Raw genomic sequence first — 15,130 nt, 5'->3', positions numbered from 1 at the left:
TAAAACTGATCCAGCGGCCATTCTCACCTCCCTGCAAAGCGAGGTCGTAGCTCTTGTCAGAACGCGGGAAATTATGTCCCATCGAAGGATTCGCGTTCGATTCTGTTGGTGATCACCACGGTGATTATCGCCCTTGCAAAGTGTGGTGGGGGGTTGAAATGAATTCCTACCACCCTTCCACTCACTACGATCACCCACCCGTTCTATTCCCTCCCCCTCGGCCTGCACCCGGAAGGGCTAAACTCCCCCGCCTTTAACATCGAGTGTGCCGCACTATAAAAGACGATCCAACCGGTGGTGTTTGCATCAATAAGCTCGAACAGTTCAACTCAACATCTCCCAGTCCAGCCACCTAACAAAACAACCATGAAGGTAAGTGAAGGAGTTACAGAACTTAGACAATATTCTAAGTAAGAGTCTTTTTTAACTAGTTGGTGGTTCTGTTCCTAAGTAATATTGTAGCCTTAGTACTTATAATTGGCGAAATATTTCTCTCGAATTAAAAAAACGCCGTAGTTAAGCCATTATAACTTCACCTGTTAACGCCAATGTTACTTCTAAGTAGCATCAAAAATGTACACAATTTTAGCTCTATTCAGGAAAGATTTCTACGTGTTCTTTCGTACTTTAAAGTTTAATGGCGACGTATGTAGATACCGAAATAATTATGATTGAGCAGAAATTTTCACATTTTAAAAATGTGAATTCTTGAAATTTAATTTCTCTTAGAAGCAGATCATGGTTACACAGGGTTAACCAGAAAATAGGACGCATTCTAGCATTGTAAAACCAACGGATACATATACACTAAAGACATAACAATGCAATAGTAATATGGAAATTTAAATATCGAATGTATATCCTTATCCTCTCGACCCCTTATATTTACATTTGCATATTAAACTAGAGGTCGATAGAACAAACGCTGGCAAACATGGAAAGATCGTACTTGTTTGGAGTAAGATGAATCATGAATGCATAACACTACAAAAATTCTGGATGGTTCCACTAGCAACTTTTGTAGTCTAGCTCATTATTGATTGAAAAATAATATCATATGAAAATCATTCACGTGCTACGTTTCATAGCAATATTTTTAAGAAAATAATGATTTTTCAAACAAATGGACCATTAGTATATGTGAGATGAAGCCTAAATTGTAGTTATAATATTATTATTTAACATTTAAAAGTTTATATGTAAAAAAATAACTGCGGGTGGCATAGAAATAATTTTAATTAAAGAATCAAATTTAGAAGAGGATCGGAAATTGGTATAAAACAAAATGCTCTCATGCATAAAGTACCAAAACCTTATTTTCTCCGATACGCTTGCCCGTGGCAAAAGTTTTATTGGACTCGGCTGCATATGTAATGAAGAAGAAAACTTTCCTCGGGGAAGGCGCCGGATAAGTTCCAGGATATCGGTCACAAGTGTTGTAGATAGTACGATACCACTTTCGACCCCAAAGTAACGCCTTCTGCAACGCTTCAAAACTTGTACATCCTCTCAAACACGCGAAGCTAATTTTAGAGGGGGCATCCAATGCTGCACAATTACTTATCACCGCCGACTAGTTTCTTACTTATTTTTTACTTAACTTCAATTTTATTCCCTAGTTAAAATACATACACAGTGCCGAAGACATACTCTCATTAAATTATCTAAATTGGCATGCTGATACTCGGGTGAATTATTTTATGTTATACTTGAACAACTATTTTTTGGATTAAGACCATTTCAAAGAAATAATAGGTGATAATTACCCGTGGGGAGCACTTATTATTATTAAAGTATTCTAACGATAAAGGTAGGTTTCATTAGGTAGGTGCTTGGTCATTAGTTAAAATCAAAGGATTCTGGCAGCCTCCCCTTCCGTCATGTACTTCCCTTTTCTATTCACAATAAGTCCTACTCCCTTTCATTCACTCCCCTCGCCCACCATTTCCAGCACTTCGTCGTTCCTTCTACCCTCCCTCCACTTATCCTTCTCCATTCTCATCCTTACCCAAATCTCGAACGCCTCCAGTCTTCTCTGATCCTCCTTCTTCCAGACTCTTCACTAACCTTTTTTCACTAACCTTGTCTTTAAACTCTTACATAACGATCCTCTCATAAGCTCCTTCCTATTCATTAACGTCTACTTCCCCCAATTTCTCCGTAAAGTGGACTTTAAATGGATTTCCTTGAGGCTCTACTTGGTCACCGAGCATGGTGATGGAAAAATCGATTTTAATAACAATCTAAAATCGAATTTAAACAGCAAATAGAAAAAATCGAGGAAATCGATCGAGCCAAGATCTTCATGTTCCAATCCAAACTCGATGTTTCTACGATAACGAATGATCTCGACCATTTCGTTTAATCTCAGCAGTGTCGCTACCGGCCTACGATAACGCCATCCGTCCCATGCGAAATATTTTTCCATAAGGCCGGTAAAATTAAAAAGCAAAGTCATGGATCATCAAGGAAGCATCTCATTCAGTTGATCTTTCTTAAAAACGTTGGTAAATCCGGCTGATATAAAGCGGCGATCCCAAAAGTGAAATTTGCTTAAACTTGTAAATGTTTACCACTAATACGAGTAATTCAAGCATGTATGATTTATATTTTACATGATTTTTTTCAACTTCTCAAATGAGTACAATATTGAAATATTTTCGAATTAACAACAAATGTGTTTATGTGCAAAATGTTTTTTAAAAGAAACGTCAATTGTTTTTCTATTAATCGATCATTTGGATCATATTTCGCTTCATGTTCAAAATTCGAGCTTTGCATTTCTATTTAAAACAAATAAAAATCGATTTCTCGAATACATATTGCTCTCCATATCGATGGCTTGAAAAATCGATATCGAACCAAAATTTTTCCATCACTAACCAAGTAACTTCTCTCTTCTGCTCCTCCACAGGCCGTCATGTTCGTTTGCGCCCTGGCCCTCCTTGGAGTCGCCTCTGCCGGCATCCTGCACCCACTCATCCACGCACCCGTGGTCCCGGTCGTGCACCACGCACCAGTCGTGCACCACGCTGCAGTCGTGGCGCCCGCAGCGGTCGTCGGCGTGCACCACGGAGTAGTTGCCCACGGCGTGCACCTCGCCCCTCTGCACGGTGTGCACCACGGAGTCATCGTCCACGGCTGAGAGGATTCCACTTGAACCTCGAGCTCTTCGGTGAAAAGCTTTAATTGTACCCTCACTGGGATTATGCGGCACCACGAAGTACGCAACAACCCAGACCAAACTCGCCCGATCTCCAAGCCTACCACTTTCTTCAACCTTCATCCCTTCTCTCTTCCTCTCCACAAGCTGCTCAATAAACTGCAAAGTAATAAAAAAAATGATCGATAATTTTACAAGCATTTTTATTCCAAAAAACTAATGAAATAAACGTTCAAAATACATATTGTACACGCCGTTTTAAAAGCTCAGGCGCTTGGTAGAAGATTCCGATTCAGTCCTGCCATTAGGCTAATAAAAAATTAGACCTGGGTTTTTGTTGCTGTCGATTTTCCAAAGAAATATATTTTTTCATCAACATTTATAACATTTATAAAGAATATTTCAATCCAGATGTGTGAAGTAAATGTCAAGTGTTACAATTATTTCTGCATTCCAATATTCATGCACATAATTATACATACATTTACATGCTATAACTCCAAATGGCGAAAAAGGTTGAATTAGACATTATTAGATGCGCCTCCCACGACAGCTACAATCAATCAGCTGCAGTCCAATACTATTCCCAAAAAAATATTTTTTCAATATTAACCATGTGTGAACTAATTACTAATATTTTCGTGGAATCACATGCCTAATTCAAGGGTACTTGCAGCTTTGTTGTATCTTAACAACAACCAAATTCCGCGTGATTCATTGTTCTGTATGACATTATTTAATAACAGATGGCCCAGAGAAATGAATCCACTCCACTATCTTGAATGAATTTATTTTATTATACAAACGATTTAATAGATCTGAAAACCACTAGGTGGGGCTCAGTTAAATATGCATATAAACGAAAGGTTATAAAATCTAAGTTCAATAGTTTCCTAACGACACCAGCCAAATATATATGGCCAGCCGTAAGCCATACATATTAGGGAAAATGCGTGTACATATTTAGCTATTTTCTGTTACAAATGAAGCACAATGTAAACAAAATTATATGGTTGTCACACCTATGCTAAAATTTCAGCCTGCTGTTCACGGAAACAAATTTCTCCTTTTATTTATTAGAATGAAAAAATATTTTTCAGTTCTGTTATTCACTAGGTATTCGTCATAAATTCATTCAAGTATTTTTTAATGACTTCAATGTTTGGCATGAGCAAGTTTAATGAATGAGGATATAAAAGTGATGCGACAGCAGAGGAAAAGGTCGTGTTTTAAAGTCGCTTCAATAAATACGAATTATCAGAGGCGAATTACATTTTGCTATTTTTTCTATTTGCGCCTAATTTTGATGGAATCTTTTGATGATGCATTACTTTCAAGGATATTTATGCAATATCGAGAGGTAGCATGACTTCGCTGAAAAATCATGAGCGCTGTTAATTAAAATAATAACAACACACACGGATTCACAAAATAAAATGTTTTTAAAAAATAAATAAGAAATAAAAATATCTCCAAATGACAGATATAGCTTACTTGCCATTCATTTTAGATTGACACGAGTTGTGCCCACAAAGTAAATTGGCAAAAAATGTATATGAAATATCACTTTATAGGATACCTACCTACCAATATTGAATTAATGTTTCTTAATAAATTATAACGAAAAATTAAAATAAAGCAGAATTTCCTTTTTGTACCTCTACGAAAGAATAGCCGTTAAGAAAATAAAATCATCAAAGAAGCACAGGACCAACTTTTAAACAACTGTAACTTTATTCCAGTATTTGATGATACGTTAAACAGAAGACTCGGGCAAAAGAAATGAAGTGCAAATGAGATAATTTCGATACAGCTGGCGAAATAGCGGATTGAAGGATAAGTGAATGAATTAAATTTGAGAGGAACGCATAGTAATAGCTTACAATATTCATAAACAACATGAAAAAAAACTAATTCTATCTGCGGAATCGTAATTTAAGTAAAAATAATTTGAAGCAGGTAATAGAATGTGAGATGACACTTTTAACACTCCATTTCTTAATTTCTTCTCATTCAATATGTTGGGCCTTATCTGTTTTCTTATAAGATTTCTTGCACGCGGAAAGCAACTTATAACGGAAGTGGCATGGCTTACTATTATAATTTTACATTGAATGAATAACCCATACACAAGTACTTCAGTTTTAATTAACCGTAATCACAGACACAATAATATTTTATCTTCCACGAATTATTTAATTATTAAAAATCTGGAATAAGCTAATAACATTTATATTTTATAAATAAATTAATTAAGATTATTTTTACAATTAAATTAATAAAATTGTAAAGGCGCACCTTTGAGATTGGCAGAGTATGTAGTGTTGAAACCTGGATGCACCATCAAATATTTGCAGAACATTTGTACAATATTAGCGTATCTGTGATTATGTTTCCTGTTACACAGTTCTACCAAATATCGCAATCTACCCTTAAATTTCAGTTTAAACGCAATTTTTCTTAGACCTTGAGTATGACTAAATAATAATAGCAGTGGAAATGAGAAGGTTTACGCTATGATGCAATGAGCAACAGGGATTTCAAATGCATTCTTGTTGACTTGAAAACCGAGCATGTCCCTCAGGTAGTATTAGGACGTTGGCCAAGTACCGCCCCTTTTCGCCTGGAGCATACGCCCATGCCTGTCCTTCGAGGCGAATTATTCTGAAGCAGTTGCTAGATATGGTTCTAGTATACTGACAGGACACTGCGTGCATCCATTGATTGCGGCAGAGACCCACGGGGCGTGGCTATCATAGGATACAACTCCAAGCTTAGGTGTGAGTCCGGAATTTGAACCACGGGTGAGCATTGAGCGATAGTACCAGACCTTATATAAGGCCGTGACATCTCGCTCGACGAGGCTGATTAGTTTCTCGATCAAGCAAGGGCAAGGTCTCATTCTCTCAACAGTGCACCATGAAGGTAAGTGGCGTTCACGTTAGAAAACATTTTCTCATGTGGCGATCTTAAGTGAGTTCACTGTCATACCAGCATTGCACTATACACTCCACGAGCGGCGAAATATCTTAGTGCTGTTTCGAAATTAGGACTTAAGGTATATCCCATATTTTACCATAATTATGACTCAATCTGTTTCGAACATTTCAATTATATTCAAGAATCTAATAATAATAATCCTTTTTATGCTTATGAGCAATCTTAGTAAATTATAATTTCTATATTTAATATTTTTAGAGAAACATTATGTCAGACACAGAGAATAACCAAAACTTGCTGATGTCGATCGAATCAAATTAATTTGTCGTAATCATACAGTAGTTGCACGGACTGAGGTATGAAGATGATCTGACTTTTCTTGTGAAATTTAGTTCAACGTTCCAAAGTAACCAGCACTATAACTTGGAAAACTATAAGAAAATTTAAATTTACTAATATACACAGGCATACATAAAAACGTATCTCTAAGAGACAAAATATAAATTGCTTAGCGCGATGGCAGCAGTTACTAATTTTTAATTTTTACATCATGAAATGACAAAATGGTTTCGGTAGCTTCAACTAATTTTGTCTCCGGTACTTCGTTATGCAATTGCGAAATTTATCAACATTCAAAAACTCACTCGAATGGAAATATTTCGAATATTATTTCTTCTGCTTATCTATGGACATTGCTACTATAATTCAATCAGAGAATGTTGTGACGATGGAAAAAAAATTCTAAACAGGAAAATAGTCGCCGTAGCTAATACATTTGACACTGCAATAATCACTTTAAATGGATTAGAGCTCTCTTTGCCATCAGGAAGGCAAATTTAGCAATATGCTATTCAAAATTTAAAACGAGAGCTCCCTTCGTGGCCTAATTTTCGATGCCAATATGTCCCAATTAAATCACAAATGGTGAATTTTTCACACCCGTTGATTTGGGAAGCGTAAGCAGAGCTGAAAATCACGATAAACACGGCACTAATAATGCAGATTGGCAAAAAGACTGAGGTTATAAATATTTTCATCCTACAGTGATTTACCGGTTAAGTTAGCGCTAATTGTTACTTATTTCTTTGTTCAACTTTGTGGAATATTTTTTGCTATAGTAATTAACAGCGTTAATCAAACATCGCATCCAGCTTGGACGTGTTAAATAATTTGATCCTCAATAGCACGGAAAATAATGGAACAATCAATAAATATTATCCAGCTTTTTTGCAACCTTTTTACCATTAATTTGAAACGTTTCTAACAAATATTTATTCAAAATCGGCTTCCGAAAGTGTTATAAAATTAGGATTTCGTGAAGGCCAGCTCTCTCTCTGTAAATACAAAACCGCAGCCAATTACAGTAAATTCTATGATGAAAAGCGTTTATTTTCCCCCCTGGAACTAGTGTGCTGGCATATTTTAAAGCCAAAATGGGGAATCTAGTAGCACATTCAAAAATATACCTTACGTTTAGCAGCTGGGTTACATAATTGCCTCATATCATGGATTCTATTTGAAGCCATACGCGGAATGAAGTAATTAACGAGCTGCCAAATATTGGCGTTAAGTCCAATATCCCTTTTCAGAAATTTAAATTACCTCATATCATGAATTCTGATGGACCTTTCATGGCGAACCATGCCCCGGGATATAAAAAGGATGATCTCAATACCCGATCGCGCTGGGCACTCGATCTATGGAGTAGTATATCGCCTAACTTCAGCAAATATGAAACGTAAATTTCAAAGTATACAACTGAAACTCGATTCTAATGAAAATTCCATAGTTCCCCAACACGATAGGAGTGAATACAAATCGGTTCAGTTTAGCCGAGCCGAATCCTATGAACCATAGGAAAAACTGCAACTCAGACTCAAAATATCAAGTAATTAGCAGCTACCTTTTACACGCAGTTACCAATAAGACTTCATGTGACACCTAAAATGGCTATTACATACATTCAAATCAATAATAGCGTTAAAAAATTAAGTGCAATACCAGTCTTTGACCACAGTTATCCAATCGCTTTGCAAAAGCTAATTTCGACAAAGCCTTCAAGTCAATACTATGTGATTTAAGAAATACATACTTTTTCATGGTGAGGTAAAATTACATTATTGCTAAAAAATCATAAAAATTACATTAATAATACTCACAGAATCCACGGCTAAAGCTGCTAAGACTAATTTTCAATATTTAATTTCTATTTCACTGTTATATTAAATTTTCCAAATCACCAATATTCGCGTATTAAAGGTTAAAAATTTCTTACGCTACCGTACTAGATTGTCAATCTGGGAGATTTTTTATTAATAACGGGACGTCTTTTTCTGGGAAAATCTAATTCTTTCATTCTCGTATACTATAAGGAAGAAATGATTTCATTTTTTACCGTTTTTGATGAGGTAATATTTATTCGCAGCTCCGCAAACAACAATGAAGTTTCAAACTTAATTCTCTTTTACTTATGACTTTCCCACACATATTTCGGGTCTCTCAGCAGGTAATTGGTTTTTATATGCATTCAAAATATTTTTTTGTCATCCCAAATGAAATATTATTCGAGAAACTCTGGTTGTATCTTTTCTAATTTCTATTCAATTTATAGAACTCAGAGAAATGTCAGCTCGAATAGAGGATTAGATTAACTCCATAGATTAGATAGATAGAGAAATAGATAGAGAATTAGATAGACTCCAACTTAATGTTTTTAATCAAACTTTATGCATCTTGCAAAACATCCATAAGGTAAAATAACTCCCATACACTGGAATTGAAACTGTGAATAAAAATTTGCTTTGCAGATTCCTTGTAGTTTTGCTCGAAGCCCGAATGAATTAGCTTTGCTCTAGGGTATTCTAAGGAATGCGTGTCTATGAAAAGATAATCAACATAATTTAGACCCACTTGGTAATTTATTTGAAATATTTCAGTACTATCGCTATTTTTGGAAGTTCATTTATCAAAGAAATTTGGTAAGGAAAGTTATTATCGTTTCGTCGAGACACCGAGTTCAATAACAACTGTTAAATTTTAAATCAATCTAGGTCAATTGAAGCATATCCATGAAACATTAGGCATTACTTTGTAGATCATCCGTTAAACAAGAGGTGAACCAAAGGCTCCTATCCCCCTATTGAAAGCTCTCCTGTTCTTTAAAAAATTATGACCGTGGATAGGATACGTGAAAAATAAATTCACGAACTCAAGAGGAGAAAAAAATTCACCAAGATGAATTTTATAAACCATTTTTAGATTAAATAGGGGTCTCATTTTTCAATTTTTCAATGATAAAGACCAGGTTATTTTTAAAAAAGGAAGTAATAATTTTACCCATTTGTTACAAATATATCTATTGTTTTAAGAGTTTGTGAGTGAAAGAATTGGTACCTAAACATATACTCGCTTTCGCTCACCCGTGGAGGGTCGGCCAACGGAAAAGGCCTGTGGCCTTTTATGAACACTCTCCCTGTTCTTATAATTTTTATCGGCCGTCTGTTCCTCAACCCCTTCCACTTCAATTTATTTTCTCAATGTCGTGTTTCTATCCTCAATTTATTTTTTCAATGGTACTTTTTAAATGGAATGGTAGATAATGATATGACATTTTGCTGTTTTTATTCAACGTAGTGAAATAAAAAGTTATTACTATTCCCAATTGTTCACGAACTTCATAATCATCTCTTTCCGTAATAATATCGAGAATACAGCTATCATTATATTCCTTCCAATGGATGTTGAATATTTTATTTCACCGTACAACTAGTTGACGACAGTACAAGTGTGTTTATAGAAAAGAAAAGTTGTTATTTCTCGTAACCTCAGTAATTTTGGTATTTTGTGTTTTGTTTTTCTAGGGTTTCAGATGATTTTAGAGGGGAGAGGTCAGTCATTGGTCAGACGTGGGTTACATAGCTTTTACATTTTATGGGAATGTGACAACCAACGGAAAGATGGCCTGGCCAATTGACGTGGTTTGTTGTCTATCCGTGACTGGAGATCAATGGCTTCAGCAATAAGAACTCAAAAGGACCTCAGCATATGGATATTTATGAACTCCGAGTTTGAGTCCACTGAAATCGAAGGATCAGCAATAAATACAATAAAAGATTTTTATTTTGAGCAGCTCATCTTGTTTAAATGTTTGAGTCATTTTGAAGTGATTCCTCATTTTCCGATCATAATATTCCTTTATACTTTGCGTATGGAAGAGAAGGATATTTTGAGTATTTTAGTAGGGGTTCTTCATATGACTTTTTGTTTTAACCCGCATCCTTCACCCAAATAATTAGTGAGAGAGTCAGTGTTTGGGAATGGGTTTTATAGCATTTGGATGCCGAACGGGCTTCGATCGAATGCTCATTGGAAGTTTTATCTGTTAATAGCAGTTGAACAAAAACTATTCCTAGGTTAACCATGACTTGAATTGCAATAAGTTTCCAAGCTAAGGTAACAGCTGAACGAAGGAAGGCTACACTAAAAAAATACGATCGAACTCATGCATTAGCAGTAAATTCTAATTTTTGATTGGTAAAAAAATATTAGATAATGAAATACATTATTCTGTTTTTCTTTTTTCTAACTAAATTTCAACTTATCTAGATGCTGATTTCAATGTTTTCGTTTAAGCAGTGGCGCCGAATCCATGGGGCTTGAGGGGGCCCGAGCTCCCTCAAAATTCGTTATGGGTGTGAGGAAAAATTGTGTCAGGCTTGTTGATTTTCCCCGCAGTGTCCAGATATCAAGTGTTCTAATGTTGATCATATGACTCTTCTAATATGCTTAAAAAACTTAAAACTGACTACTTATAAAATTTCCTGGGGCAAGATCCCCGGTTTGGGCCCCCCCAATATTTTTTGTAAGTCGGCATCCCTGCGCTTAAGTAAAAATTCAATGGCAGTAGTTGACACTAACGTGCGTAAGTCACTAAAAATTTTCTCTTTAAATTGAATAACTATTTTTTACTAGAGCATAATCTTACTTCGATCTCCTCGGCTGATAATTTCTATTCCTTGCCCGCAGGCATTCCTCTTCGTCTGTTTGGCCGTGGTCGGCGCCGCATCCGCCGGTCTACTTCATCACCCAGTGGTCATCCCTGGAGCCGTGACACACTCCTCAAGAGTCGGAGGAAACTTCGCCTACTCGACTGTTGAGGGCGCAGTGGTCGCCGCCCACCCAGTCGTGCACCACGGAGTGCTCGGAGTGCACCACGGAGTCGTAGGTCTACACCACGGGCTCGCTGGCGTGCACCACGCTGGTCTCCTTCACCACGGCGTCGCAGCCTACGGACTGCACCATGGATTAGCCTACCACCCATTGGCTCACCACCTCGCAGTTCATCATGGTTAAGAACACTCACGCTATCGAACGGCTCTTTGTTGAACTATACTCTCCGTTAACGATATGGAGGGCATTTAACCACTCAACACCAACGTCATTGGGCAAAAAAAATCTCTCCGGTGCAGGAATGTTGGCAACACTCATTGATCCCAATCGGATTACCAGCATAAACAATGATATCTCTCCTGAATGCCAAGTTTGTTAACACGAGATATATATATATGTATCAACTATGATTTTGTTAATAAATATTATTATTTAAACTTATATTTTATTGAGACCTAGAATCACGACTCAATCGCTGCTACTTCGGTACGTTAATCATGAATCCCAAAAGCCTATTTTCAGATAATCATCGTAATCCCTCAGACTCAGAAATTATGAAAATTCGTAACTTGACATTGAACTTGAGTCTTCCAATGAGTCACTTCAGCATCAACAGTTCACAGACAGCGAGAGAATAAAACACCTCTCAGAGGATAATGATATTATTGGCTTGCCTGGAAGCAGCTAAATTTACTGACGCCTTTAAAAATCTTCGACTAGAATGAGGTCATTGACTACAAAGGAGTACGGTGTGAGGATAAACTTTAATGCGGTGGAATGGTATTGGCCAAGTTTAATTCATTCTTTCAACATAGCCAACCAAGGAATTTAATAGCCACAATCAATGTTGATTCCGAGATAAGATGCGCTTGCAATTCAACGTAAATATTTGGAATTCTAAATCATCTTTTCCGAATGTATTCCAAATGTTCGTCAATCTTTACGTTTCGTGAAACAGACTTGCTGCTAAGATTATAATGCTGCGCATGCCGAGGGAGGCCGGTTGTTAAATAATACAAACTCTATCTAATGCCATGTGAGATTTTTATTTTTTTAATTTTTTTATTTCTCACCAGCACTAAAATTATTACCGCTCATATTTCGTTCCACTGACTTAAGCTCGTGTCGGAGCTCGGTCATACGTGCGCGGTTTCGTAACTACGTAAACCAAGTATCACAATATGAAGAGGGTAAAACCGCATACATTGCTATCTAAATATTTCCATAAGTCCATTAAAGAACGGGACCTGACAAGGGCGAGTCCAGGATTTTCTTGGGGGGCACAAAGCTCTAACAGGCAAATGGTCTTCTCATATTTGAGATTAAGAACAACGTACAGCAATTAATATACGAAATATTCTCTTTATTTCAATACTAAAGTATTTAATATGAAATTAAATGATTGAGCCTCTGTAATACACAAAACATAACGAACGTAAAGTGGGTACGTGCCCCTACCCCTAGCCAATTACAGCAGTGGTATTAGCTTCTGTCCTTTCGCAGAAAAATGATTTTATGGCTTGGACATCAGAACTTTCAAAACCCTGTCTGGCGGGGCAGGAAGGTTATAAACTATGGAGGGTCAATGAGAGAACCCTTAATAGTTGCTGCTAACCCTAGCGCCTCAGTAAATTCCATGATTCATATCTACCAGAGGTCCGTGTTGTTACATTGAATTCGCAAAAGGTGAGGAAATGCGCCGTGAGGACCAAAAGCATAATCTGTTGCAGTTTGTATCTCAGTCTCGAAAAATGGCAGGACAAATAACGGAGAAAGAGCTTCTGGACATGAGTAGGATTGGATAAGTGAGGAGGATAGGGTGCGAAGGGAGACGGTCTCAGCCGTGGTGGTCCTAATAACAGAATTTAATATCAGTATCTCAAACGACGAAGAACAAAAGCAATATTTACTGCAGATTGCTTCCCAACTTCGGTAAATGCTAAATGGGGGTACGAGGAAAGAGCTTGTTCAACTGAAACCTGGTTTTGTTGAATAATTTTCTCAGTAGGCTAACAAATTTATAACGATTTTCCAAAATAAGGATAAGATTGATTATTACCATACGTGCCGACATGATTTGGTCTACGAAAGGAGTTCAAAATCTGAATTTGAGAGAGAGACAGAGTCACTGAAGCATGCGAACATGGCGGGCGACGGCAGGTGAGGAGGAGGGGTGTGGGAGGGGAGGGGGACCGCCTCAGCCGTCAGTTGCGCCGCGTCGCGCGAGCCGCATCGCTTAGCGCCACTCTTGGCGCCAGGCTACGCGGGCCGCAAAGCCTAAACGGTGAAAGATACGCAAAAACCGACGAAATTTTAGCCCAAAGGGCCACAATTTACCCTGATTACCCTTAATTTCACATTGTTTGGGAAATCGTATGATAAATTAAGGGTGTTGGTATTTAGGCGCCCCTCGCTACCTAATTATTTAAACTTTTTCGAAAATATTTTTTTGCCTATCCTTGTATACCCGAGGGTCATCGAAATCCGAGTGACGATTTTGGAATTTCCAAAAAAGTGTTTTTTTGGGACAGCCTACCCTACCCCCCTCCCCTTAATCCGCCAATGGGACTAGAAGTAGGAGTGAAGACAAAATGATCAATTTCATCAGATCTTCTTATCATATGTACCATTGTTGGATTTCACACTTCCATACTCAAAAAATGATATCGACATGAGGAGAGGAATGGCTTATTCAGTCAAGCTGAGAATACATATAAAATAGTTTATTTTTATCGTGTCTCTAATTAAAAAAAGTGTTTTATAGAAAATAATTCTGAAAGTGAAACCCATTTATCTGAAAAAATTCACTCTAAGGATACTCGGATGACTTTAGTGACACTTCGATTCATTGCCCATAGAATATTTATCGAGCTTTTTGAATTGTAAAGAAATACAGGAATAAAAATTTACTAGCCATTGAAAACAAAAATTCGACGTGAAGCTGGCATACTAAGTTTTTTACTAAATTACTAAGTTTAGCATAATACATTGGAATTAAATAAAAAAATGATTCCCTTTCTATCCGCTAATTTCTTCATAAGTAAAAAAATTTGGCAGCAGTAAGGAATGATACAAATTTCTAAAAAAAAGATATATCAGTAGATAATTGCGATAAAAGGATGAGTGTGAAAGTTGCTCCATAACTATCGAGCATTGGATTCCTACGAAAATGGTATTACGAATTAAGATAGCAAAATTAGCTCTTTACTTTGAGGAATCATAATTTAAGATTTAAAATGTTGGAAAGATAACTGCCCCTAAATTATTCTATTACTTGCTTATTAAACCTCAGATAAGTTTGTACGTAAAGAAGTGTTGATTTGACCTTTTTGGTTTGAATTAGCTAGGAGAAGAATTCCCAATGTTATAATTGCAGTTCTCAAAGAAAAGGCATTAACAATACCTTTATCCCATGTAGGAAGGTCAAAAAAGAACGATTAATTCCAATATGTTCACCTCGATTAGAAAATGATCGCTATTTTTTTTTCCGCGTTCATTAGTAGATCTCAGACTCACTGTGAAATGGTATTTTTAGATTTCCCGGAGGAATGCGTGTGCAAGGAGATAAACATGCCCAAACTTTAAAAAATGAGCCTCGATTGGATACCAGTATTTGAGAAAGCTTAAATCTTCCAAAATATAAACTGATTTGCAGCATTCGAATGTAAATAATCTGTATAATTTTCCTGAAAACTCAATAAATTTTCATTATCCAACTTCAATCTTAAGATTATTACACTGAAACCCTCTATCTTTACACCAGCTTACATTGCTTGACCAAATGAGAATAGATATCTTAAACCGACACGAAGAATTCAATTCTAGATCACCACTATATTTCCAGGCCCGACAAACTAT

The 15,130-nt window shown here is 36.7% G+C and overlaps 2 protein-coding genes across 2 annotated transcripts; both read left to right on the top strand.

Moving 5' to 3' along the window:
- Window positions 1-267: 267 nt before the first annotated feature.
- LOC124165449 lies at window positions 268-3,352 on the top strand. The gene is made up of 2 exons (XM_046542878.1): window positions 268-372; window positions 2,915-3,352. The coding sequence occupies exons 1-2, from the start codon at window positions 367-369 to the stop codon at window positions 3,143-3,145; spliced, it is 237 nt and encodes a 78-aa protein (XP_046398834.1). The 5' UTR covers window positions 268-366; the 3' UTR covers window positions 3,146-3,352.
- A 2,570-nt stretch (window positions 3,353-5,922) lies between these two features.
- On the top strand, window positions 5,923-11,709 carry LOC124165841. The gene is made up of 2 exons (XM_046543369.1): window positions 5,923-6,088; window positions 11,129-11,709. The coding sequence occupies exons 1-2, from the start codon at window positions 6,083-6,085 to the stop codon at window positions 11,453-11,455; spliced, it is 333 nt and encodes a 110-aa protein (XP_046399325.1). The 5' UTR covers window positions 5,923-6,082; the 3' UTR covers window positions 11,456-11,709.
- The last annotated feature ends 3,421 nt before the right edge of the window (window positions 11,710-15,130 follow it).

Source organism: Ischnura elegans, chromosome 9 (genome assembly GCF_921293095.1).
Source record: "Ischnura elegans chromosome 9, ioIscEleg1.1, whole genome shotgun sequence".
Lineage (NCBI taxonomy): Eukaryota > Metazoa > Arthropoda > Insecta > Odonata > Coenagrionidae > Ischnura > Ischnura elegans.
The sequence above is the reverse complement of the archived record's forward strand: the minus strand, read 5'-3'. Positions and strand labels throughout refer to the sequence as shown.